Source organism: Ambystoma mexicanum, chromosome 3p, assembly GCF_040938575.1.
Source record: "Ambystoma mexicanum isolate Mex_15411 chromosome 3p, UKY_AmexF1_1, whole genome shotgun sequence".
Taxonomy (NCBI): domain Eukaryota; kingdom Metazoa; phylum Chordata; class Amphibia; order Caudata; family Ambystomatidae; genus Ambystoma; species Ambystoma mexicanum.
In genome coordinates, this window is record NC_090925.1 from 643,026,500 (window position 1) to 643,053,888 (window position 27,389).

The window sequence follows — 27,389 nt, forward strand, 5'->3', positions numbered from 1 at the left end:
GAGATGCTTTTATTGACCTGACAGAATCAAATTTAAAGTTAATAAAAGTAAACCGTTATACTGAGATTTTTGTGGGTATCACTGAGCTGTCTCAGCGCGTTATGCTCCCAAGACATAGGGTCAGAAAAGAAGAAGGTTAAGAGGTCAGAGTTAACCAGGGCGTGAGAACATGACCGGAGCGGGATTGTGGGGACAGAGGCAAGTAGAAATGAACAGAGTGACACACACACAGACCTAGTGAGACAAATGGAGGACTACGACATTGGAGCAGGACAGAGACAGTGTGAGATTACTTGACATAGGTAAGTGAGCCTTTGCCGGGCCCCTCTGTGAGAGCAATTTTAAGACCCTTCCAGGGCTTTGCACCTGCCCACTGAAAGCCTACATTGGGGACAACCTGCACTTCGTGTTTTCCATTGAAAGCTTTTGACCAGAGTCCCAAAAATAACAAATGCTGCCGTTTGTCTAACTGAGCAAACGAGGGGACAGACTGACACAGCACAGAACAATTCAAATATGCTCTAAATACTATGTGGCAGGGCAAATTAACTAGCGGGATTAAAGTGGTGCTCACATCTACAAAATGCTATTTTGTAAAGGGGGAAAAGAGTTTAACGACACCACATATGTCGTGTATATTAACTTGCCAAACCAGGGCTTTTGGAAAGAGAATCCCTTCACAGTGCTTGCCCTGCATTCCTCATGGTTGCTAGGGCTGTTGTCAAGCTGTAAATCAGCCACACGCAAAAGTCAAGGCTCTGAGGCCAGACCACCACGTTAACACTGTAACATAATATGGTGCTGTTAAGGAAAGTGTTACTCAGTCATGGAAGAACACATTCCTATTTTTACATGCACCTCAGAATTGGACCCTTGTTATAATGTGTCTAACATCTGATGCAATGTTGTGTGCAAATCTCAGGGATTGGCGCCATGGCTCGAGTGCGTTTCTAGAATCTTTGGTCTGGAATCATACACGAAGATGAACCGCCATTGATGTTGGTCCTCCTCGGGACTTCTCTACAAATAAACGTATGTCTGTTACATCGTACGCCTAATGAATTCATTTTGATATACTTCAAATGGCGACGATGAGTACCTACGTGAGAAGTCCCCAGCCATTAAGGAGAATTGCCAGTTTATGAGAGACGCGGCAGAGGCAATATTGATGTGCCATTGAAATTCACGTGTGCATCAACGTACGGAAGTGAGAGGACAGATCAGATTTCCAGGTGAGATGACACCTAGCGCCTCTGGTGGAAGACATAGTTTGTGAAACTTGGTTTGAGATATAATACTGCATTGAGCATTTTCCGAGCCTGGCGCTAGGTGAGAGGACCAACGGACACAACTTTGGAGTAATGCACCGAGCGACGTCAAATGCGTGACATTGAATAAGGATGTCCTGCATCTTATGAGAAGTTAAGAGTAAAGCACCTTCTGAAACGTCGTCTACATGCCACCATTTTTGAAACAAAGTGGGGTTACCATGACTACGGCCTCCCAGAGATGTTTCAAGTGCTCTGATCATACAGAAGCATGTTGTTAGGCACGTATTGTTTGAACTCAAACACACGAGCGATACGAAAGCACTGTACACGAACAGACTCTCAAATTGAGCACACAGGAGAATTATTCACATTAAAGACGAAATTACATTTAAAGAATAAAGGGCCATCAGAAAAATAAATAATAATAATAAGAAGCAACAACCTCAAGCGTGCATAGTTGAACGTACAAGAGAATTCCAACCAGAAATTTTGAGTGTGTTTTGCTGCAAATTGTAAACAGTAGACATACAAGGAAGTAAACAATTGTTCAATGAACTGTCCAAACAGGGTCGCATCTCCACTTCAATTGTGAAGGAAAGCACCATGTAAAGAAATAACAGAGCGGACCAGGAAGCCACGAGTTACACAAGTGTCAATAAACATATGTAATAGACTCCCTGTTACAAACTGCAGAACATTGCAGCTCCAATTCCATTTTTGGTGCACCCTGGAAATCCAGTGTGTACTTGGGAGCAATGGCAAGACAGCTTCCAAGTTTACTTGATGGCAATTGGGGCAAATTTTAGTGATGATTTGAAGGAGGCCACGTTGCTAAATTGTGTAGGAGCAGAGGCACTGAGGATTTTCCAGATATTACCTGAGCTAACCAATGCTGAAGAAGGGTCAGGAGACTCAGCAAGCAGTGCCAGGAAGTATGATACTGCGTTACTCAAACTGAACAAACATTTTGGCAATAAAACAAACGTTGTCCTTGAACGTTACAGGTTCTTTTCCAGGAGACAATTGAGAGGTGAAAGTGTTGATGACTATGTGGCCGCTTTGAGAGGTCTTATTTCCTTACGCAACTTCACAGGCATAGCAGAGGAATATTTAAGAGATCAACTTGTTTTACACGTAGCAGACTCCTGTATTCAGCAGCGCCTATGGCAGGCGAAAGATCCAACGCTTGAACAGGCTCTCGAGATTGCTAGGTCAGTGGAACTGGGTGAAAAGTGTATGAAAGAAATCCAGAGCAAGACAGAATGTAATGAAGTGCGATCTGTTCAGGATGCCTCTGATGATAGCCACAAAACCGAGGAAGAGGCTCTTATTGCCATGGTGAAGAAGATAGTAAAGTCAGATTTTGGGATGATACCGAAACTAGACAGAGCGGCACAGAATAGATTGCAAGGGAGATGCTTCAAGTGTGGCTGGTATAGACATACAAAAGTGGGAAAAGAATGTACTGCATTCTCTGCAGAATGCTACAGATGTGGTCTTTTGGGACATTTTGGGAAAGTCTGCCGGAGCAACAGAGGGAGAGGCAGATTTAATTCCCGCTATATGAACAATACGCAGAGGAATTCTGGTCATCTAGGTAGAGGAAACATGACCAGTATAAAGGCGTTGGAAGAGTTGGGTGGCCCAAGTAGCTTGCTAGCAATCACCAATGGATTTGAAGAGGAAATGCAGATTCTAGCATGCAACCAAGGTGAGAACAATGTCGGGCCTTGGGTACCCATGTCTATAAATGGTATAACCTTACAAGTTATGGTGGACACCGGGTCGCTGTACACTATGGTGGACATGGAAACTTTCTTAAATCTATTGAAAGGGAAGAAGGAGGATTTGCAAGTGGCCAGAGTGAGAGCGACGGGTTACGGCAAGTCACCTCTTAACATTGTAGGGTACACATGGGTACACATAAACTTTGAGGGAAGAAAAACTTACTGTAAATTGTATGTGGCAGAGAAAGGATATTCCATTGTTGGTTGGTGGGAACAGGCTTCTTTGAGAATCAGGATACATCCTGGCGAAAATATACCGATTTTAAGTATTACAGACAAAAGCTGCAACTCCTCAGAAAACTTAGCCAAGAGTTTCCCCAAAGTGTTCAGTGATAATATTGGCATTCTGAAAGGATTTAAGCACCGTATTATACTAAAGAAGGGAGCAAAGCCAGTTGCCCACAAAGTGAGAAACATATCGATGGGCACTAGAGAAACTTAACAAAATGAATTGGAGAAATTGTGCAAACAAGACATTATAGAACCTATTAAGAGCTCTGAATGGCTTTCTCCAATTGTCATTGTGTAGAAACCAGATGGTTCGATCAGAATGTGCGTCGATTTGAGAGACCTGAACAACATGTGGGTGGATCGCCATCCCTTACCAAATATTGGGGAAATGCTCACCACAATGAAGCCAGCAAAGTTCTTTACAACATTAGACCTGTCTTCTGCATATCATCAGGTATTGCTAGATGAAGAGTCTGGACAGCTTACATCATTTATCACTCCATTAGGTGCTTTTAGGTATAAGAGAAAGCCTTTTGGGCTGGCGTCAGCAGCCGCTGTTTTTCAGAGACTGATGCATTTCTTATTTAATGGTTTAAATGAGGTACATTATTTTCAAGATGACATATTGATATCTGCTATGTCTGAAGACGACCAGAACTCAAAACTACTCGGTGTGCTGCAAGTTATCCAACAAAAGGGCCTCGCACTCAAGATTGAGAAATGCAAGATAAAGAAAAATTAGATAACTTACCTTGGTCATTTCATTAATGCTGAAGGCATAACACCTAAGGAAACACTGGTGGATACTAACCTTAAAATTCCTGATCCAACTAATAAAGACCAACTTCAAAGTTTTTTGGGTCTTATGGAATACTACTCCAAATTTGTGGACCATTACGCAGATAAGACAGAGCACATGAGAAGCTTAATGTCCAAGGGCACAAGATTTGTTTGGTCGGATGAATGCAAGAGATTATTTAATATCATTAAGTCCTTGATAAATAAAGCACCCACTCTTAAAATGTTTCACCCAAGTGCAAAGACCATGATATCGGATGACGCCAGCGACATTGGATTGGGAGGTGTTTTAGAACAAATACAGGATGGATCAATGGTGCCTATTGCGTTTGCCTCCAGAACATTAAAGGGAGCAGAGAAAAATTATTCAACCATTGAGAGGGAGGCATTGGGGGTAAAAGGGATTTTAGAACACTTCAAGAGCCTCATTTGGGATATTCCCATAGATCTTAAAACAGACCACAAGCCACTCATACATGTATTGAATTAAAAAAAACCTGCATTTGACGTCTTCTCGTATGAGGAGATGGACTTAGATCATCATGCAGTATAACATCAAAGTGAAATACACTCCAGGTGTATCAAATGTGGTAGCTGATTGTGTCTCTCGATTGCCTTATGACACTGAAGTTGATGGATATGATAATGCTGAGGAATTGACGGAAGATCAAGGTGCGGAGTGCATCATAGCGCACATACATCCCAGCTTTTCGAAGGAAGATTGTATCAAGGTTATGAAGGAGGATACTGAACAAAAATATCTGAGCATGGCCATCGGAAGTGATTGGAAGGAAGTGGAGACAAGCATCAGATCGTGGGAGAAGATAAAAGATGAAATGTCATGTGACAACACGTGTATCTACCGAGGTGATCAGATAGTTCCACCAAGAGTGTTGAGAGACAAAATTATGGAAATTGCACATGAGGGCCATGTGGGAAGGAGTCTAACGAAGAGGAAAGTCAGAGAAGCATACATGTGGCCAAGTATGTGGAGTGAGTTAGAAGCAATTGTCAAGGAATGTACTGCATGTGCAGTAAGCGATAAGGGAAAAACTATACGGAACACACCGTTACAACCCGTGGAAGTACCTAGCTCAGTCTGAACTAAATTAGCTATTGATATAACTGGTCCCTATGAGGTGCTTGGACCCCAAAGAGTATTTTTCATAGTATTGGTGGAGTATATATCCAAATGGCTGGAATGTGGAGTGATAGAAGAATCTGTGACAGCTATGAAAGTTGTGAAGTTTCTTGAAGAGGTATTCATTAGAGAGGGTGAACCCCAAGAGCTTATATCAGCTAATGGAGTCCAGTTCTTATCTTGGGATGTTAAAAATTTCCTAAAAGAGCGAGCCATTAAGCATAGTACCACAGCGTTATACCATCCCATGGGAAACGGTTTGGTTGAGAGGATGAACCGATTCATAAAAGGGGTCCTTCAATTAGCCATTGCCAATACATTTCCATGGAAGGATACACTCAAAGAAGCACTTAATGCATATAGAGTAACTCCACATTTGGTGACAGAAGAAGAACCATTTACTCTCATGAGAGGAAGGATTGCCACCAACAGGCTTAGACCAGCTTGGCTTATATCAAAGAAGAATAAAAAAATTGATTTGGAAGAAATAGTAAGGAGAGTAAAGAAAAAACAAAATGAGTACAAGAACTACTATGACAAGCAAAAACATATAATGGATAGCAGGTTTAAGAGAGGAGACTGGGTTAGAGTTAGAGAACCCAAGAAAGTAATGAAGGGAGAATCAAGATTTCGCTCTCGACAGAGGATAACTGGATGTTCAGATAAATCAGTAATTTTAGATGATGGAAGAGATGGTCTTGTGACGTTGTGGTATTTGCAAGTAAAGGAGAAATAATGAGACATGTAATAAACCAAGAAGCTACGGGAGAAAAGACTATGGATAATCCTATATTCCAGAGGGATGATGAATACAATATTACACCTACAACTGATGTTGATTTAAAGCAAAAGTATTCTGAAGAAGTGATGGGAAATGAATATGCGCCTTCTAGATCTAGAAGGATTGTGAGAAACTACAAGCAAGATTTCGTATATACTATTGAACCTGGTGGAGCATATCTGCATGATGGTGACATTATTATCCAACCAAGGATTCCAGTGTTTCCGGTTTCATATCCCTTTTTTTATACGTTCATAGTTCATCATATATACTGTTCCTCCTGGAGCAGATAAATTAGTATGGTTACATTTATTATTTCTGTTTGCATGAACATGTTTTTTATTTTATTTTTTTGTTTTATTTTGTTTATGAAATGATTGTGGAGGAGGAGATGTTATAATGGGTCTGACATCTGATGCAATGTTGTGTACGAATCTCAGGGATTGGCATCTACAAAATGCTATTTTGTAAAGGGGGAAAAGAGTTTAACGGCACCACATATGTCGTGTATATTAACTTGCCAAATCAGGGCTTTTGGAAAGAGAATACCTTCACAGTGCTTGCCCTGCATTCCTCATGGTTGCTAGGGCTGTTGTCAAGCTGTAAATCAGGCACATGCAAAAGTCAAGACTCTGATGCCAGACCACCACGTTAACACTGTAACATAATATGGTGCTGTTAAGGAAAGTGTTACTCAGTCATGGAAGAACACATTCCTATTTTTACATGCACCTCAGAATTAGACCCTCAGTCTCTAGGTTTATCCTGCCTTTCCTCAACGCCTACTATCCCCTCAGCACAAGTAACCCTGGACCTCCCTGTATTGGTTAAAAGAGATGCATTTCAGATCCCCCTCTATTTACATTTAAATTCCTGATTTTTTAATTGTCTCTCTTCCTAATGCCTTGACCTGTGATCAAGAAAAATCAAAGAGGCAATGGCTGGAATGTTTGGAATGAATCTTAACCCCTGGCATTGCTCTGGCAACCCTCCAGGCCATCATTCTTCACCTGCCAAGCCATTACAGAAGGGGAAAGACCATATGCAAATCAGGCTAGGTCCGACTCCCCAAAAGGGGCATTCCAGCCCACACTGCCAGGTCACATCCCTTCTGCACGAGACCACAAGCATCCCCAGTCATGTTTCATGCTTATTGGGCATCGTCTGTGAGGGGTAGCTTGGGTCTCTAAGCACAGCAGGCAAGGGACCCACGTCTGGGCATACACCTCCCACTCAGGGTGACGACAGCAAAACAAAAGAGGTGATGGCTGGAAGGCTTTCAATTAATCTTAACCTCTGGCATTGCTCTGGGCAACCCCCCACTCCCCACCCCAGACCAGCCGACTGCCAAGCCAATACAGAAAGGGAAAGACCATATGCAAATCAGGCTTAGCCCCACCCCAAAAGGGGCAGTCCAGCCCAAACTGCTAGGTCACATCCCTTCGGAACGAGACCACAAGCATCCCCAAACATGTTTCGCCTTGTTGGACCTCATCAGTGAGGAGTAGCTTGGGTCTCTTGGCCCAGCAAGCATGGGACACTCGTCTGGGCATACCCGTCCCACTCGGGGTGGCAAAGCAAAAACAAAGAGGTGATGGCTGGAAGGTTTAGAATTAATCTTAACCTCCTAGCATTGCTCTAGGAAAGAGGTTCCGATTAATTCAAAACCTTGCAGCCAGCAGCTCTTTTGCTTTGACCTGTGATCATCAATGGTGTATAAGTGTGCATGCACGTCTCGGACGAGGCGGTTTTAGGAATATTTCTCGGTAGGTATCCTATTCGGGTCAACTAGCACTGGTTTTGAAGCTGGTTGCTGTACGGGGGTGATCCAGTGCCTCTACATGACTTGCAAACTAAATTGTAGTTGTTGGCCAGGCACCAATGTCACGCGACCACCGTCGCCTTTATTCCACTGCACTTTTGCAACCTTGTCTGCTTGGCGCCGGTTACCCCGATCAGAGTTATGAAATGTAACCCAATTCTGCAGTGTGTGTCTTGCAGGATGATGGCTAACTGTTGACCTCTGGTGGCGAATCGTGTAAACTGCATCTAATGGAACAAAAAAAACGCGTCTGAGGGGTCCTCGTCTTGTCTCCATGGGCCGAGGTCGAGGTGTAGCAAAAATAGTACAACTGTGAGTTGGGCGGGATTGGAACAAGTGTGTTGAGGGATTGGGTACTCTTTGATTGGATATTTGGAGGTTTCCCTCCAGCAAATGATATACGTTACCGAAGACGCCCATATTGGCAATTAAGATTTGTGTTTAGTTGTCACTTGCTCCTGACATTTTAACAGAGCGTGCATTGTTACTCTGGGGCCGCGACTGTTGCCATGTTAGCAGTCAGCCCATTGTGACCGTTTGTACCCGTATCACAATGGCGTACTACATCTCCCCGCGACCACGGTTGCCACGTCAACTGCCTGCCCTTTATGATGGCATGTGCACGAGTCGCAGCAGCCCCCTGGCACTGCAGGCGTAGAGCGAAAGCTGCGTGGACCTGTGAGGGGCAGAGCGACGCCATAGTCCCCGGTGGCTGGCGAGGGACAGGCAACACTCGGGAAAGATGAAGCTGCAGGAAACTCAGCCGTAGAGTCGTCAAGGGGAGCTAGTGGCGCCAGACCAGGGAAGGAAACTGGCGCACAGATTCCGGGGGTGAGCAGGATTGTGGATGACGCAAGTCGAGGCAACTGGATCACTAGATTCTGTGTATGGGCCTTGGAACCCACCAAAACTAAACAGCGAAGCGGTTAGCCTATCATCAACCGGGAACGCCCTGCCCCTGTCTTTAGGGGCCTCTTGTACCTCCTGTACCCAGGACCTTCTTTGCCAGTCCAATTCTAGTGGATCCCAAAATACCCTTGCACTCTGAACAAGGCTGAGCTGTGGAGCTCTTGATTGCTGGCGAGCCAGGAAAACTGATTTGAACTTGTTTGAGGAGTTTGTTCCCAAACATGGTAAAAGATGGTTTGAACACTAGCCAGTGAACATACCCGCCCTTCACCCCCAACATCAGCTTCAGGGGCTCCTGCTCAAATCAAATCAACTGGCTTGTATTAGTGTTTTTGCTGCTCTCCACGGTTCGTAAGAATCTAGGACTATTCCGGAAACCTTTACACATCTCCCAAAGGCAGTAATTTGGACTGGTTTGTATCATTTCTGTTCATTTGCCACTGTTTAGAAAGTCTATTCAGCTTAAACTCTGTCCTTGGAACCCTCGCCATACGATGATGTGGAAGCCCGTTCTTCTAGCTTGCCATCTGCTGGTTGAGCTATAGCACACCTTTTCTTGCTCGCCAAGAGTGACTCGCCGCTGGCAAGCGGCAAGTGCACATTTTGTGGCACGATGTAGTGTTGTGCAGCGCATGCTTCCTGGTCAAGTCTTCTCCCTGTTGGTCGACCGCCTTCACCGCCTTGCAGTCTATAGCAGAATCCGTTCGGATGCGCCCTCTGCCTTCCCTGCATTTTCAAGGATGCTTCTGAAATAACCAGATAAAGTAACTAGACCACTAAATAGAAGTCTATAGGAGGCTGGGAACCCTCCCTTACTATATAAAGAGCACAACTGCTCACAGTTTCTGAATTACACATCTGTCGGCTTCTACTTAGGCTTCCACCTCAAGAGAGAGAGTGAAGCCTACCAGGCCCATGTCACTCATTTTTTTTCCTTAAAATAAGTTGTATTTGTTCTGTACATTCAGCGCCTCGTGAACAGCTTAACCAATCAACATAAAACAATACTCAAAGTACATATACAGCAATTGCAAAAACTCTGCAAATGCAGTGGTTCTTCACAAAACAATTCTTGCGACTGGGGTTAGTATATAGGTGATCTGTTTCTAGACACTTTGGAGAAAAAATAAATGTTGCTTCCATTATGAAGAGCACAGGATAAGTGAAACTCCACAGCTTTCCTATCCAGATTGTCAATCGTAAGATATACCACTCTATCAATGTGCATATGGTATGTGACTCCAGCAAGATGATCACACATTGTTGTGCCCGACTTCCTGGATCCACTCATGATGCTAATGGTGCTGCTACATATCTCCTCCCACCTTGTCAGTTTTATGGGAGAGTGGTCCCCGCCACCTGTTGCCAGGCCCTCCCTGCGGTTGGCCGACAGGATGTTTAAGATGCAGAGAAGTAGGTCGTACCACCTTTTCTTCACATCCTTCACAGTGCGGCTGGTGTGCCAACTGCAGTGACCTTCCCCGCAACCTCCTCCCAGATTTATTTTTTGCGCAGTTGGGCTGGGTGACTTAGGTATGTTGCGAGGCCAACATGTTTAGTTCAACATCAGAGAACCTCTTCTTGCTCAGGCAGGGGGTGGATTTCGTGGTAGCTTTCGACATCCTCAGTTCATTTGGGCTGCTCTCGACTCAGTACCAGTGCTGTGTTCAGAGGATTCCAATGGATTGTGTTTTTAAGATGGCCGCCAGCGCATTTCCTGTTCCGGTGCGATGACGTTACTTCCGGGTCCGGTATTACGGACCCGGTATTAACATGATGGTATTTCCGGGTCTGTTATTTGGGTGTTGCTCCTGGGCGGAGGCGATATTAGCGGGTTTCGGGATGCCGCTATCGGGCGGTTGGGGGGTCTTTAATGACATGGCAGTGCAGCCATTACCGGCATGGGGGTTCGCGCGTACATGCGCTCTCGTAATCGGCCGCTATTTGCGGCGTCGAGGGTACACGGATGCCCCAGTACCACCATGCCGGTAATGACTGTGTTTTTACTGCAAATCTCCTAATGAGGCCCTGTGTCTCTTGCTCAGTGATGTTTTTCTTTGGATCATTGTACGTGTCTACCAGGATGTCTTTTAAGTTCCTCTGCTTTTTGTATTCAAATCTTGGCTTGACTGGTGTAAAGTTTTCCGTGTGTATCATTTTCCAGTTCTTCAGGATGGTTCTCCGCAAGTTGTTACTTATAGGGCTGAAGGTTGTGATGCATGTCATTTTCTCTTCTAATGTGGACTTATCACAGGGGATTAAACAGTTGGCCTTGGCTGTGTGCTTGGCTCGTTTCAGACTACTTTTGATGGGTATCCCCTTTGTGTTAATCTGGTACCAAGCTCTGTGTTATGCTTCTCAAACTCTTCGTTGGAGCTACAGATCCTTCTCACTCGCAGGAACTTGCTTACCGGAAGGTTGTTTCTTAGACTCAGCGGGTGAAAGTTATTGAAATCCGTTGAATTGAAGCAGGGTGTTATTATCAGTCGCTCTTCGGAATAGCGAGGTCTCACAAGTCACAGTGGAAGATTTGATGATTAACAAATCAAGAAAAGCGTCTGATTAGAAATAGCACCTTGCTTCAATTCATAGCTCTTGGGCCTTGAACTAGTGATGCTAAAAGCAAAGCATATGTGGATCTTCCTTGGTGATCTCGTGAGAGTGTGACTTTCAATAGTCGCGAGGTTGAGCACAATATCTTAAGGAAAGCTCTTCAGATTGTCATTGAAACTCTCTCTGCCCTGTTTGGATAAAGTACTTGCATCTCAGGCGGGATAAAGATGGATATCCTGTCTGTCACAAGAGAGCAATACAATGGGCCTCATTACACGGTAGGCGGTGTAATTACCGGTATTTTACCGGTACCGGTAAATCCTTACCACCTTACTATGAGGTCCCTTTGCGGGTTGGGGTATTTAACGCCTGCTTTTTGCAGGCGTTAAAAACCAACCCGCAAAGGGACCCAGGGAGCTAATTACGGTCCCGCAATTTGCCGTGCCGTAATTAGCGCCTTCCCCATTCCCATTATGCCCTATGGGGCAAAAATGGGAATGGGGAATGGCAATGGGGGAAGGGGGAATTACCGCCCCGCCAACCTTGGAATAGGGCGGTAATTCCCCTTTCCTCCAAGGCGGTACCGGTAAATTACCGGCATGAACCATGGCGCTAATAGCGCCATGGTTTACCGCCTACCGTGTAATGAGGCCCAATGTGTAAAGCCGAAAAACATAGTGGTCAGTACCTGCCATCACATCCTATGCTTTGAGAGACAAAACATGCATGAATAGCTCTTGCGATCCAGTAATTATGAAGTGAAGATATCATATCACAAGTGGTTTGCTTTGGTTGGGGGGGGGGGGGTTAGAAAAGCAGGCTTTCTCTGTGCTACTCGTAGAGGACGTGCAGCTGCCGCTTCTGAGCCAGGAGCTAAAAATCAATCTGTAAAGTTTACCTTTGCTAGCCTCTGCCTGCCGCTGCTGCCGTACCCTCACTGCCATCTTTTCTTTCTTGCAGATCATAGACAGTGAAAATGAGGCACTGCTGGCTGCCCTCACCCAAACGCTGGATGACTTGCAAGAGGACGATCTGGGCCTGTGCACCTTCAAAACAACAAGCGACGGTGGCTTTCTCGCCCGGCCGACCTCCCCGCCCAATCTCGCCTCCTACGCGGCTGTGGCGGCGTCGCCACCGCCCTCCGAGGCTGATGATGATGATGATGAGCTGCCTATAGTAAGAACCACTTCCTACTGTTTAAAGTGGCAATGGATGCGAACCCTGACTAGCCGGCTGCATGGGTATGATAGCCGACAAAGGTCTGAATTTTTTACATTTAAGGCTTTAACCTTAATTCATAGTAGTCATGCTATTTTAAAAGAAAATGCAGAAATCTTGCTCTCATGTTTTATTTCAACAGATGTGGTTTCAGGAGCAGTTCTCTGACCGTTTGTGCTAAAGGATTCTGGGGTGCTATGATCTGCTTTGCTGTGCTAGCACCCATAATCCTTTGGGGTGGACAAAATTACTCTTGCTATTTATGTGAGGGTTTTAGTCTGGAGACGGGTGTCTGGATTGGATCTATCCAGGGAGGCCAAGGCCTGTTGTTGACTTGGCAGGACATTGACCTATCGTAATGCCGAATAAGAGTGAGGGTTAGATGTGGACTTCCGTAGGGGGGCGGAAGGCTTTCCAACAGGCCAGTGATGCTGTGTAGAGCAGGTTGCCTGTTGGTGCCAGTCCTGGGTATGCCATGGGGCTACTACAGCCCTCCCATTGGCACCTGTTTCTAGTCAACCCTCCAGATTTGCTTGTGTGCTAGCCCACCTTCAGACGCAGGTACCGCACAAGCTCACCTGAGCGGTCTTTTTGCAGTGTCCGTGGTTTCCCTTTTGGGGGGGCAGGGTGTACTTTTAAGTTTTTGTTGAAAACCACTTTGGGAATAAGGCCACCTGCTCTGGAAGACACATCATTCCTCTGCTTCCAATACCTATGTAAGGTGTACCCTCCTGAGCAAAGAAGCCTGCCACAGTCAATAGTATATAAGGCGAGTCATTGTTTGCCTTCTTATAGCGGAACAGAGATATATCCAAAGCAACACTCGTCATGCTCATCCTAACTCACTTCCAGTGCCAGCCAGAGAACACTCACAACCTTCACACAACCAACACAGTGTTCTTCATTCCAGCATCCGATCCAAGCACAACACACGTCCTCAAAACAAAGCAGGAAAGTGGGGAAGCGTGGCAAAGAAACGAACACCGTTTAGGAAGGGAATTGGCATCCAATCGCAACAAGGAACCTGCACTTTCCCCTTCACATAAACCAACCCACCCAGGTTCACCAATGGCAGCCCATTCAGAAAACACATCCAGCAAGACTTCTGGGAAAGCAGCAGACCTACGAAGCATGAAAACCTTTAACCAACATGCACTGCTTAATGCAGTGATCGACCTTTACTAGGAGAATAGACACAATAGAAAGCGAACACAACGAGCAGAGAAAAATACCTGCCAGGCATCTAAGAACCAATCACCATGGCAGTGGCGTGCACCTGAAAGTCCTAGTCTCTATGCAGTCTTTTAGTTCTCATTATTATGGATGTGCCCCAAAAATATCTTTACAGGGAGACATTTTTTGGGCCACAGGGCAAAGGGTTTAGACCGCCTCCCGCCTGCCATTCTCAATCTCTGGTAAGCTTCTGGTTTTGCAGCTCTTTGTCCCGCTCTTTTTCCTACTCGAGCAGGACTTCCAGCCTCCTTCTTTGTAGCTGGGGCAATGCGATTAGGCCTCCTCCAACCTGTCAATCACTGTTAAGCATCTGGTTTTGCCATTCTTTCCCCTGCTTAAGCAGACCTTCCAGCATATGCCCCCTAAGCTCCCCTTCTATAGCCTCGGTCTCACCTAGGCGTTCTCAGTGGTGGGTGTCCTTGGCTAAAGACGTACAAGGACAAGGACACTGCCTGCTTGTGCCTGCTAGGGCCTGGCAGGGCCCATGGTCAAGCACACTGCCTCTCAAATCCTCCAATAGACCTCACCATGCATCTCCTCCGTCTGCATCCTATCCCCACAATCTCCCACATCAACACCCTCACATCATGCCCTCCCGGCCCCAACATCCTCCTCTGGGACTTAAACTTCCTTCTAAACACCTATGCGACCCAGTCTACGCACTATCCAACTCGTGCAACCTCTAACAAATCACCCTCTCGACAACCCACATAGGAAGGCACATGCTGAACCTCATCTTCACCCCACCGGCTCTCCTGTCTTGTGCTGACGCCATCCCACTGGATTGGTCATACCACCTGGCAATCCCTCTGACCCTGCAACACTACGAACAACCCCATGAGGGACAGGCTAAATGCCCTGAGATCACCCGCCACTCCTTTAAACCCTTCCCTGTGGACCTCCTTGAGCCAGCTCTGGCCACCGTCCCCTCCACCGGACATGCTTCGGACCTCCTTGAAGCCTTCTCTCTTGTCACCACTGACCTGATTAACACCCATGCGCCACAACAAATCTGCTTATTGTGGCACCGCAATTGAGGGTGCCCCTAACATGAGCAAAACCCTCTTCAACATTGTCAGACACTGAGCCAGGCCTACCCCAGACCCTGATGTGCCGGCTTTGCAGGAGAAAAGCAATATAACAGCTACTTCCTAGACAAACTTGCCAAAATCAGGGACTTTATCAACTCTGCAAATGCCTCGAAGGAGCCACTCTGAACCCTTAGTCATACTTCACCCCTCTCGCCATTAAGGACCTCTCTGACACCCTTGCATCCCTCAAACCCAAAGCGCTCTCCACACACTCCTTAATATCGTCAATGCCACTCTCGCTAAAGACTCCTTCCCGGACTCTCAAAAAGAAAAAAGGGCTGGTTTGCCCCTCTTGAAAAAGCAATCACTCGAGCCTGACGACCTATCAAACTACAGACCCATCACAAGCGTCCCTTTCATAGGGAAACTAATCGAAAAGGCCATAGCCAATCAATTACTGGCCAAAATCGACCAACTCTGCCTCCTCTGTGACTACCAATCAGGGTTGCACCCCAAGTGTAGTACGGAAACTGCCACAATGGAGGTGATAGCTGACGCACATCATCTTACGGACAGAGGTGACTCCGCCTCCTCATCCTCCTCGATCTTTCAACAGCTTTCGACACGATTGGCCACCCCACGCTCATCTCAATCCTCACCACCACAATAGGCCTCACAGGAAAAGTCCTTGACTGGTTCTCCTCATACCTTGCCAACAGATTCCGAACCGCCCAAAAGGACAGTTCAGGTCCAAATGCCTACCGGTATTTTGCGGCGTGCTGCATAGCTCCATTCTCTCACCCGTTATCTTCAACCTTTTATATGGAGCCCCTGGAAAACCTCTTAATAACTCCATCATCTCCATCCACAAGTGGAATGACGACACGCAGCTGTACCTTAAGGTTACTGGTCCTCAAGACACCTCTCATCTCCCATGCAGACCTAGATGCCATCCGTCTACCTAAAACTCAACACCACCAAAACGGAGTTTGTCCTTATCGGCCCCTCTCCAAACAACAGATCTTCCAACACTGGCTCGACAGCATGAACCTAGACAGATTCACCCCCAAGCTGACCGACTCAACCAAATCCCTAGGCTTCATTGTCGATAGGGTCTCTCCCTCCAAAAACATTTGGCTAAGAAAGCCAAAACCGCCTGGCTCCAAATCTCCATACTTAGTAAAATCAAACCTTTCACCCCCTCGCTAGCTTCCATACAGTAGTCCACGCACTGTTCATCTCACGCATTGCCGAAGGTAACGTCCTCCTTGCTGGGCTCCCAGCCAAGTTGCTGGCTCCCCTCAAAGCTGCCCACGACGGCGCAGCCCGTCTTATCGTAGGTGCCCGCAGATTCAACCAAATCACCCCCGTCCTGCGTGACCTACACTAGCTCTCCCTTCCCACACGGATTCTATTTAAAACCGCATGCATCCCATACAAAGCGTTCTCCAACCGAACCCCATTTTACATGCGAGCCAAACTCTCTATCTCAGGAGGTTCCCTCCCCTCCCGTAGCTCGACCATCAAAAGGTTAGAGTCCGCGCTTACCCATGATTAAAAGGACCAGAATGCAGTCCTTCTCCTGCTATGCCCCATACCTCCGGAACTCACTCCACCTGGAGGCTCGTACTGCCCCTTCCATCATGCAGTTCTGCAAAATCGTGAAGACCTGGCTCTTTTATCACTTCTTCCGCCAGGATTGAAACACTGAAAATCGCCCACAGTACTGCATTACTGTTAAAAATGCTAGCTTGATGCTAGCCTCTGGCTTCTTCTGAACTCTATAAAGTGCTCTGCTGGCTACGTGCCAGCTTCGCGATATAAACAAATAAAATGCAGTCACGAGCCAGCCCAGCCTCCACCATAGTCCTTCTCTGCCTATTTTCAGCAGTACCTATTCGCCTCTTTTTCCGCCCTTAATCACTGACCCCCAAGCTCACCAGGATATCCACCAGCTATAGCCAAAAGGTTAAAGTGCAGCAACACATCCTGACCCCTGCACATGCATTGCTCCTCTGCGATAGAAATGGATCTGCAAGCTTGCTTGCTTAACCTAGGAGCAGAAGCAGTGTTGGGGGCTGCGGGGGCTACAGCCCCGGGTCTTTTGGTTGTAGCCCCGGATAGTAGCTCAGGGCTTACAATCAAAAGGCTAGCTAGCCCTGAGTCCTGAACAGTCCTGATATTAGCGTAGCCCTGGATCTTTTCCAGACCTCACTGATTGAGATTGTGTTATAAAAAACATGCGCATAGGACCTTCCAGAATAGGCTACATTTTGGCATCTTTCCCATTGGACTTTTGGTCTAGCTTCCTAGCGGGCGCTTTACTGCACTTCATAAGCCTTCCATTCTGTCTTTTTCCACGGCTCCTGTGTGCCGCAGCTCTCCTCTGCGCTCCGGCCTAGACGCTGCTGAGAAGTGTTCCAGGATCCAAGGAACCGAGGTCTGTACTGTGGCCAATACCTACCTCCTGTACCCGCCATGGCCTAACCGGGCTGTGCCAGCTTAACACTAGACTTATTGAGCTCAGTGGCAAATTTTGCCTACAGTGTACTGGACTAGCAAGGAAGTGGCAACTTGCCTCCTATCAATCTACTTACTGCAGTTCCCCTGACACTTTGCACTGCAGTAGTACCAACCTATTTCCTGAAGCAAGCACTTGGATGCAGAAACCGTCCTGTGGACCACACAAGGAAACCACGTGCACACCTTCACTTCCGCCACTCTGCAGGACCTGGCTGCCCACTGACACCTGCCTGATAAGCTATAGACCAATGTGGCCCACAGCACTCCAGCACCCACCTTCAGGCACCGCCACTCTCTGCACAGCTGCACATTCCTACTCGCTTCTGTTTGCAGGGTCCACCAGACTCCTCATGAAGCCGCGCAGAGCATACACCAGGAAGCAGTTCTCTCGCGCCCAACCCTGGGAGCAACAGCTTGCCCCCCCGTGCAAATGAGAAGGCAGATTGGGTAAAAGAAAGGAAACCATCTTTTTTTGGGATTCGAAATTTTATTTTCGCAATAATCGCATTGATCCACCGTAGGACCCTCATGACTGCTGGGGCATTGTGCACTCCTCAGTATTCCACATTGCAGATAGCACAACGTGCCTGGAGGTTGTATCTGACCTAACGTGTACCGGGGTCCTCTTCTTCTGGACATGGTTGAAGTATATGAACATGGCTGTTCGCTTTTTGGATCCCCCTCCTGCACCGCACTCCACCTTTGATCTGTGCTTTTTCAAACGCTGAGGTTTAATGTACATGAGGCTAAGATTTCACACACAAAATGTGAACGCATTCTTAAGAAATAGACTTCCCATAATAACTGGCACCTGCATAGAGCTACACATAGCGCTTTAAGTGGGCCTGGGCTAGCCGGGCAGAGTCCTGATAGTGATCCAGAAACTACTATTGATCCATGGACCTGCCAAGGCTTCCAGAGTCCCCGATAAGTGCTAGCCAGTCCCTAATCGTACCCTTTTCTCCCGTTTGCTTTCTGAATCTATTATGTAAACTGAGGGCAGTTTATATTTTACCGGCAGCATCGACTCCTCGCATTGCATCTACTGCGAGGCTGCAAAGAGTCGTGCTGTTCTTTCCAGATGTAACGAAAGTGCCCGTCCTGTGGAGAGGGGGTGATCGCTTAAGGTGAAAGTGCTGCCATTAGGAAACAAAAGTCGCTGCTGAGTGGACATTGTTTTCGTGGTCGCCATGGCTACGTTTGTTGCGATTACCTTAATGAAAGCCAATTCCTGGCTGAAAAATTCAGTGCCTTCAATAGTGAAGCTGTTTTTCGCGTGATATTGAGATTAAGGAAAAGAAAAAAATCCCATTAAATTCCCTGCTGTAGTAGTGTCCTGGTGATAGTATTTTTAAGGAACATACACGGAAACAGTGCCTTAAGTAGCACTGCTAAATGAGCCGGGGCTCGTCAACGGGGCGTGGCCTAACGGGGGTCGCCTGCTCCCTTGACTCCCTTGACGATCACTGGCTCAAAGGGCTACTGGCACCCCTGCCAGGCAGCCTTTTGCAGAGATCAGCACCCTCTCCCCAAAGGGGAGAGGGTGCTGATCTCTGCATTTTTTTCTATAGGCTTGCCTGGCAGGGGACAGAGACTTGCCCTTTCAGCCTTAATGGTGGCGCTGGGGAGTGGCAGCTTTACCAGTAAGGCTGAAAGAGTGAGGCCCCTCGAAACGGAGGCCTTTTTCCTAAAGACTGACAATCCCGCGAATGTGCGTGAGCTTCAGGATTTAGAAAACAAGGCCTCTGCTTCCAGCGGCCTCACGTTTCTCTCCATAATGGTGGTGCCGGCCCACGGGCATCTCTTGCTTCAAGGTCATTTGTTTCTGAAGCCTGAAGCTCTCGCACACGAGTGAGAGCTTCAGGTTTTAGAAAAAAATTCTTGTCATGTAGTGGCTGGGGCTGGCAGGGGAGTTTAGTGAGCCCTGCCAGGGCCCCGCCTCAAAACGAGATTTCGGAGCCTGCCGGGGCCTGGCCCCAGCCAACTTAAAGCCCTGCACGTAACTCAATAACTAGACACTCAATTCACTTTTAACTGAAATCGACACTCCATTCACACGTGTTGGCATGTCCTGCATGACACACCAGCCTGTGCGTGAGTGGAGTATTCAGCTGACGTGAATGGAGCCTACTGTGCATTCCTTAAACATGCCATCACCCTAAATGCCACATTTGTGTTCAGGATTTTATGGGTCCGATAGCTCCCCTGCACCTTGTTGACCATGCCAAGGGGGTAACTGCGACCAAGGCATGGCACCCATACACTTGCACTGAAAGAGGGCACACTGCCCTAAATGGACCAGGGTGTTTGGGCGCAGCTTCTTCTCTGCTAGATGTTTCGGCACGGCCCGTTTGGCGTTGTTCACCTTTTGGCACAGCAGGGCCTGTTTGCCGCGGCCAGCTGGGCGCAGGGCACTGTGGGCATGGGAGCATCCAGCATTGCAAGAGTGGGAGGTGAGCCACGAAAAAAGTCCTATTCCCCCCAAATGCAGTGCGTGCAATAGCATATGGTCTCATTCGCCCCCATATAAAAAAATGTAATAACCTTAGTGGCAGGTGACATTTTAACACATAAGAACCCAAATGAAACGGCAGGGCCATTACTGATGCAGGAAAAGAATCTCGTAGAGCTCTGTTCAGGCTCTGCATGGCAAACTACATGCAAACCTCCAAATGTGCATATGGATTGCACCAACAGAAGTGACTTCACAGAGAAAAGCATTGCAAGGAGTATTGCCAGTCTTCGATGCGTGGAGGCACCATGGACGAGACTTTAGAATGCCTTGCCATAAGTAAGCCAAGTGGCAAATAACTTTGCTGTTATATACGGAGCAACTCTATAGTCATTAGGCTTTTTATTTTTTAATTTTTTAGAATAGCATGATATATTAACATGAGCTATGAAGTGAATCACGTACAGAGCTGCAGATAAGACACAATGGGCCTCATTAGGACCCTGGCGGAGAGGGTATTACGCCAGCGTAGTGCATGGCGTACCTCTCCGCCATACTACGAGTTCCCGTAGCGCCATGGAGGTTTTCTCCGCCTGGTTTTACCAGCCGGAGAAAACCATGGCGCTACGGGACCTCGTTGTTAATTACGCCACCGTATTTTACGGTGGCGTAATTAACTCCTTCCCCACTCCCATTATACCCTATGGGGCAAAAATGGGAATGGGGAAGGGCAGAATGGGGATTGGGGATTTACCGCTCCGCCGAGGTCGGAATGGGGCGGTAAATCCGCCAACCCCCATGGCGCTATCGGCGGCTTTCCGCCATGCTTCGCGGTGCATTTAGCACCGCGAAGTCCGCCTGGGTCCTAATGAGGCCCAATGATTTTCCCAGGATCACACACTTGGGTTGAATGGTGAAACAGGGATGTGGACAATTTAAGCAAAATAACACATCTTCCCAGGTTTAATTGATATAGTTTTGCTTTGCAATTCATGTGCTTAAATAATACTTTATTTATAGCAATGCCTTGGGAGCAAACCACATTACATAATAAACCAGCCTTTCATAATTAACTAAACTAAAACTATACACTATATACATTGTCATAGAAATACTTTGAGCAATAAGAGTATGGCTTTAGTTTTATTCTCCCCATCCTGCATGCAAAGTGACAATAGCATCATGCAGATTAATGTGAGCCTAACAAATTCCCTTTGGGTTTTAAAGCCACAGTCATTATTTCATGAAGCATGCAGCATTATGAACCTTTCTCACTTCTGATTGCCCCATTCACATTTCTTAAGAGACAAAAGTCCCTGCTAATGGTGCCCCCTCCCTCTGATCAATGTCTATTGGCTCCCATTGTAATGCTGTGTGCCAGGCCAATGAGGATGCCGAGCAGGAACATCGTGCTCAGCACCCTCATTTTTCTGCCAGTGGGACACCTTACTGTTCACCACCTCGCCCACTGCCAAATGTCCCAGTCTGGCTCTAAAAGGGCCACTCAGGGGCAAGTCGCCACACCCCTCCACCTCCCACTTGTTACACGACTGCCTGTGGGCACCAGTTTTGGCTCAATGGAAAGATTGAACAATAGAGGTGAGGCATACAGTGCACGCATGGAAAATGCAGTATACTCATTACAGCTTTTGTCATCCTACCCACTTAATTAATTTCATCACGCCTAAAGTTACCAGTGCCGATCGTGGCCCTGAACCAAAAAAAGTGTGCCAAAAACGCTGCGACAAAATATCCAAGAGCGAAAAAGCTGAGCCGAAAGTGGGCGCACTGGCGCTAGACTACACTCTTTGTTCTGCTTATGTGATGGAGTGCTCTCTTAGTGTAGATAAACATTCCAACACAATTGGTATTTTCCTGTTTTGTGAACACTGACCATCTAAGTTCTGTTTAACGTTTGCAACTTAAGGTCACACACCTGCCTCATAACGTGCCCTTCTTATCTATATTTTGGCCATTAAAGGCATTGCTAGCAAATTAAAGTCCAGGCAACGATTGCAGAGTTAAATACTATGGCCTCTGCACATTATTGCAAATGACTAGTTTATGTAGAGTTGGACTTGCATTTATGCTGTCCAAGTTTATTGCACATAGAACTGGCCCAATTGGATGGGTGTGATTTAGACGATTTTTGCAGACAAACTGAAAAACAATACTTTCCAAAACCTACATCATTGGATGCCAATTGGAATGCACATTCCACTACACCTGCCAATCGAAACTCCCACTTCTAAACAACAAAAGATAGAGTGAAACATTCAAAACAAAACTAGCTCTTCCCGGCGTAACCTACGCCATTCTATCATATCTTAAAGGTGAATATCGGTCGGTAATTCATAGGGTCATGTCTAACCCCCTTCTTAAATATCGGAATGACCACTGACCACTTCCAGGAAAGGGGGTGTAGGTCCCTGTGACTTATAAATGTTCATTGAAAAGGCTAAGCCTATAGGTTACTGTCTCCTTGTGAATTTAAAAGGCATATTTGTATCCAATGGAATGAGAGGTATGCGCGGTATAAGAACATTATCGCAGTTCCACCGATTACACAGACCTTTATGATGTCGTTGTAGACGCGTAGTTGTCAACCTTGTTCCATTGCAGAGTCTCTGTGATGCCATAAGATTGCATAGCAGCATAATTACAACCCCTACTTTCAGTTTTAGCTTGTGAGGAGGCATTCGGTCTACAGCGGTTTGCTCTTTGGAGACTGCAATGTTAAGCCAGTAATTAACTGTTCATTGACACTGGAACCACTGTTCCCTGTGTGACAAGGAGTGGGGCTGGAAATAAGTAACTTGAGATTATTCTAAATGTTTGTGATAGTGGAAGGTGAAGGTGACCGCATAGAACTGTGCTTTCTGCTTGTTCAAATGATAGCGGTTGTTGAAGTGGGTGCACTTGGCATTTGGACAGCAGAGGGCAACCTAACACTGATGAATTGCATCAGCTAAGTACAGAAACATACCTAAGCATTTTATATATGTAGCTGAAGACTCTGGTGCACAGGTCACACATACTGCAGTATCCCATCAGCAAGGCATTCACCTGCTACTTCTTCACATGGCTAGGTTCTCAAACACCAACCACTGCAACAGAAGAATCAAGGAACTTTGTGTGTTGGCACAGGCCAATTTAACCCATAGACCGGTGGGGGACGGGATTAAGAAAAGAAAACCCACTAGCCACCGCGGACACGTTGCTGACTTTGGAAACATTGAAAGGATGTTTTTTATTTACATATGGCATAAACATTATTTCACAAACATTTGACATAAACACTTAAAAAACAAACACATCTAATTTTTGAGCAGGACAAATGTGTGCCCATTTTAACATGGATATTTGGCCATTTAACACAACCAACAAAGTAATGAACAAGCCAGCCTTGTGCCCTTGTGACCCTGGTACCTAGCCCTAACCCCCAAGTGAAAAAATGGAAGTTCACGTCCCATTCCATAGGGCTTCAGGCACTTGTTTGTCACTCCACTCAGGAAGCTACATGTGGTGTACAACCATTTTACCAACACGCCGCCCTCTTTAGTCTGTTATGGACCGTCCTGAGTATGAGAATGGTATTCCTGAAAAGTGACCCCATGCTGAGGTCTGTCTTGGAGTGGGCTGCCTGCTCACTAATCTGGAAAGCCCCATCTAAGACCCTTGTGTATGGCACGCACCACCATTGCTCTTCACATATGGCCGCACACCCTGGTTATCTCAACAGGTTCTTCATGTGGGATGGATCTTTTGACCTCCTCGGAGTGCATTGGTTCCCAACTACTTCACCCATTTCAGTGCCAGCTTAATTAAAAAAGTGCCTGGACCCGACACTCCCCTCAATTTCATAATAAACCACAGGAAGATGGGCAGTGGTCGGAGTAAGCTGATGAATAGCCCTCTTTTTGCAAAATTTCAAAATTGCTGCCACAGCTTCTAAAGCTAATGGCTGGGCTCAACATTTAAACTTGCAGGAACCAACACAGCCTCTAAAAGAACCTCATTGGGCAGGCAATGTCGTTCCCCTGTCTGCGAGGACAGGGCACCAGGATTCCACCAACACTGCCAAAGAGGTCTGCTTTGTAATGGAATGCAAAGCAATTTTATATTTTCCTAGAACCTCATTAACAACTGGACTGCTCTGTCCGACCATTGACTCTGAAAAGACAGCAGGCAGTGGCAGCTGGTGAATTGTTTAATTGGAGGGGGGTGTAAATATTTTCCACAAATATGCCACAGCGACCAGTTGTAGCAAGGGACCGCGAACCAACCAAGGAGGGTTCAGGGGATGGGGGCCCCACCCCTGAAAATATATATATATGTATTGTAATATTGGGTTAAAATGGTGCATTGTACTGCACACTTTCAGTGAAAAACTTGGTCAAAAGTCAAACAGTTTTGCAATTGGTTTTGTAGCGTAACTCCAGTCCACAAATGCCATCTATGTCAGTAATCAACAGGGCATAGGAACATTTCTCAATGCATTGTCATGATGCCTTCGCCCACAATATATGCCAGTTTAAAAACATTTTCACACTGGCTGTGCCCACATATTTCCATCCTGGATGCACCAATATATGCCAGGATTATATAAAAGGTAACTCATGTTTGCTTTGCACGCGTGCCAGCATTGATAATCTAAGAAAACATGTCCACACTGACTCTGCCAATGTATGGCAGTATCCCACAAAAGAACGTACTCCTATTGACTTTGTCTTTAAAAATTGCATGGCACTATAAGAAAACAGGCCGAACTGCCTGCACAATGTAGTCCAGTCTAGACATGTACCTCACTTATGTTTGCTTTATCCTCAGTGCCCAGGCCAAAAATGCCATGCCACAGTAAGAAATAGCCGGTCTAGCCATGTAACAACACTTAACATGCTTGCTTTATCATAAATGCCCAGAATAAAGAAGGAATGCCATAGTTGGAAAGGACTAGACTGGCTACTTCAAAATACCAGCCTGACCAAGTAATGAAACCTATCATTCTTAGTTTATCATAGATGACGTGTCAAAAATGCTCGGTTAATGCGCCCTCTCCCACTCCCCAGCACATTCACACATGTGCATTCACATTGACACACAACATTAATTCACTCATTAACACGCGCTTCCATACTCACTCATTCACACATAATACATTAAAAACAAATCTTACCTATACGCAGCTTTGATTCTCACAGACTCCTCTGCCACTTCCAGAAAGTCTCTGGCTCCCGAGTAGTAAGAACAGTAGCCAGGCAGTGTGCTTCCTGGTTTCTGTACATGTGCGTAGGAGCCAGAGCACCGATGACACTGATGACACAGTGAACCGGCCAAGACGTCAGGCCCCCATTCATGCACCCACACGGGAGGGCGGCTGACTAGGATTGTCAGCAAGTGGAGAAAGATCACCACTGACAGATGGGTGCTGGATGCTCTCACCCAGGGGCACACCTTGGAGTTCCAATGCAGGTGTGCTCGTATTGCACTGGTTCCCCGGCAGGAACATCACATCCCTCCACTGCTGGAAGTGGTACGAGCAATGCTACGATAAGGGGCGATAGAATGGCTCCGGGGCTTCTGAGTTTTTTCCAGATACTTTCGGGTCAGAATGAATACTGGGGGCTGAAGTCCCATCCTGGACCTGCGTCTTCTGAACAAATACATAGTCCCAGAAATTCAGGATGGTCACGTTGCAGCATGTGCTCGGCCAACTGGAAAAAAGACTTTAACGTCGTTGAACCTGGAGGACGCATATTTCCACGTCCTCATTCACAAGAAACATCGGAAATGTCTGTTTCGTGGAGCAGGGCCAGCACTACCAGTTCAAGGCCCTCGGCTTGATGTCGGCTCCAAGGGTATTCACAAAGTACCTGACACTAGTGGCGGCACATCTGTCTACAGGGCATATACGTATACCCGTACCTGGACGACTGGCTGATCACGCCCACTTGTGGGAGCTGGCCAATGAGCACACGAAGGTGACCGTCTGACTATTGACCGATCTGGGATTCTCCGATCAACTATCCAAAGTCCTGCTTAACGCCATTGTAGAACACGCTTTTCCTAGGTGCCAGACTCAACACAGTGTCTTGCCTGGCATCTCCCTCAGAAGAGAGGCTTGCAGCCATTCAAGGAAGGGTGCACAACGGCCATGGTGCGGCCCATCAAGTCATTGCTGTGCATGATGTCGTCCTGCATCTACCTCGTCCTCCTCTGCAGACTGCAGATGCGACCCCTACAAGAATTCCTGGATGCCCATTGGATACAGGTGTCCGCAATTTTCACGGACAAGATCCCTCTCAACGAGGAGTTCCGACGGGCGGTGGAGTGGTGGGGGGGGTCTGCTCCCACACCACCCAAGGAACGGGATTTCAAAAACCCCATACCAGGAAACAGTCACCACAGATCCCTCCCAGGAAGGTTGGGGAGCGCACACCGGCCAGAGGCCTGTGGCTGCCAGAGGAGGATCTGCATATCAACACCCTGGAGCTACTGGCGGTGTTCTGGGCCCTAAAGTTGTTTCTGAAAGGCAAGGTGGTGAGGATCTTCACTGACAACACCACCAGATCTGTCTGCGACGGTGACAAACTCCAGTTTAAAGTGAAACTTTTTTTTCTTTTACTGAGGATTCCCAGCCTGACGACAGGGAATATTCATGAGCATGTGAATCCATGAGCATGTGAATCCATGAGCATGTGAATCCATGAGCATGTGAATCCATGCAGACCCCATGCTGGAGAGCAATGTTTGCAGGTAAGTAACTTAAACCTTCTGCTCTCCTTGGATATTACTTGCTGGACACTCCCAAACGTCCTCACAGCCCCACACAAAGCACTTACATTAAAGACCCCTGCCACGAGTCACACTCACAACCTCCTTACTGAACAAAATGCACATCAGTTCGCTACTCTGACTACACTTGAATTTTTCAAGAATATGTAAAGAAAACCAAGGTGAAAGCAAATGGAGTAAAGGTCTTTATATTGCTGCAAAAATACCTTTTTCAGTTAAACAACAAAAATTATATTTTGCTCCCAAAAATAACGATAAGCTTTTTCACCGACCTCTAATCTCGACATAAAATAAATGCCCATATATTTTTTTTAATTTTGTTTCGCTACTATCTTGTCTAGGAGCGCCATCTAGTGGATCGATCATTGTAGAGTTTAAATACAGTTAAAAAAAAGGTCGGTTTCGTCTTGCTTAAAGAATTTGTTTCCATAATAGAATATAAATTATATGTATACTGACTGACTAGCCAATACCTTTTTTGGGGGTGGGGGAGCACACTTCACCCCCTTTCTGCCTCCTAAAGCCCCCCCCCCCCACACCCAGTCCCATCCTTTGATAATACAGTTATATCCCCAAGCTTTAATGGGACGGTTCTTACGGACTAATCCAGAATCCCTATTTTCTTCTCTGTTTTTTAATTTGGTGTTTTGAACACCGATAATATGACTGGATACCAATCTTATACAGCCAGTGGATACCAAACTGTTAGTTGTCGCCCAGTGTACTTGTGTAATTTCAATAACACACGAGAAACTTCGCTGCATACAATTTTGATATGCATTAGCGCCAGATGTTCCTAATAACATATTGGATTTTCTATTGAAGTTGGGCTTTCTTCAGTCTT

General features: G+C 46.4%; 1 protein-coding gene across 2 annotated transcripts in view; it reads left to right on the plus strand.

Annotated features, from left to right (window-relative positions):
- PPARGC1B (PPARG coactivator 1 beta) overlaps positions 1 to 27,389 on the plus strand; it is a 203,063-nt gene that overhangs the window by 115,916 nt on the left and 59,758 nt on the right. For both annotated transcript variants that reach the window (XM_069651407.1, XM_069651408.1), the window contains exon 3: positions 12,254 to 12,469. In XM_069651407.1, the coding sequence (XP_069507508.1) occupies positions 12,254 to 12,469 (216 nt within the window). The remainder of the gene's footprint in view (positions 1 to 12,253; positions 12,470 to 27,389) is intronic.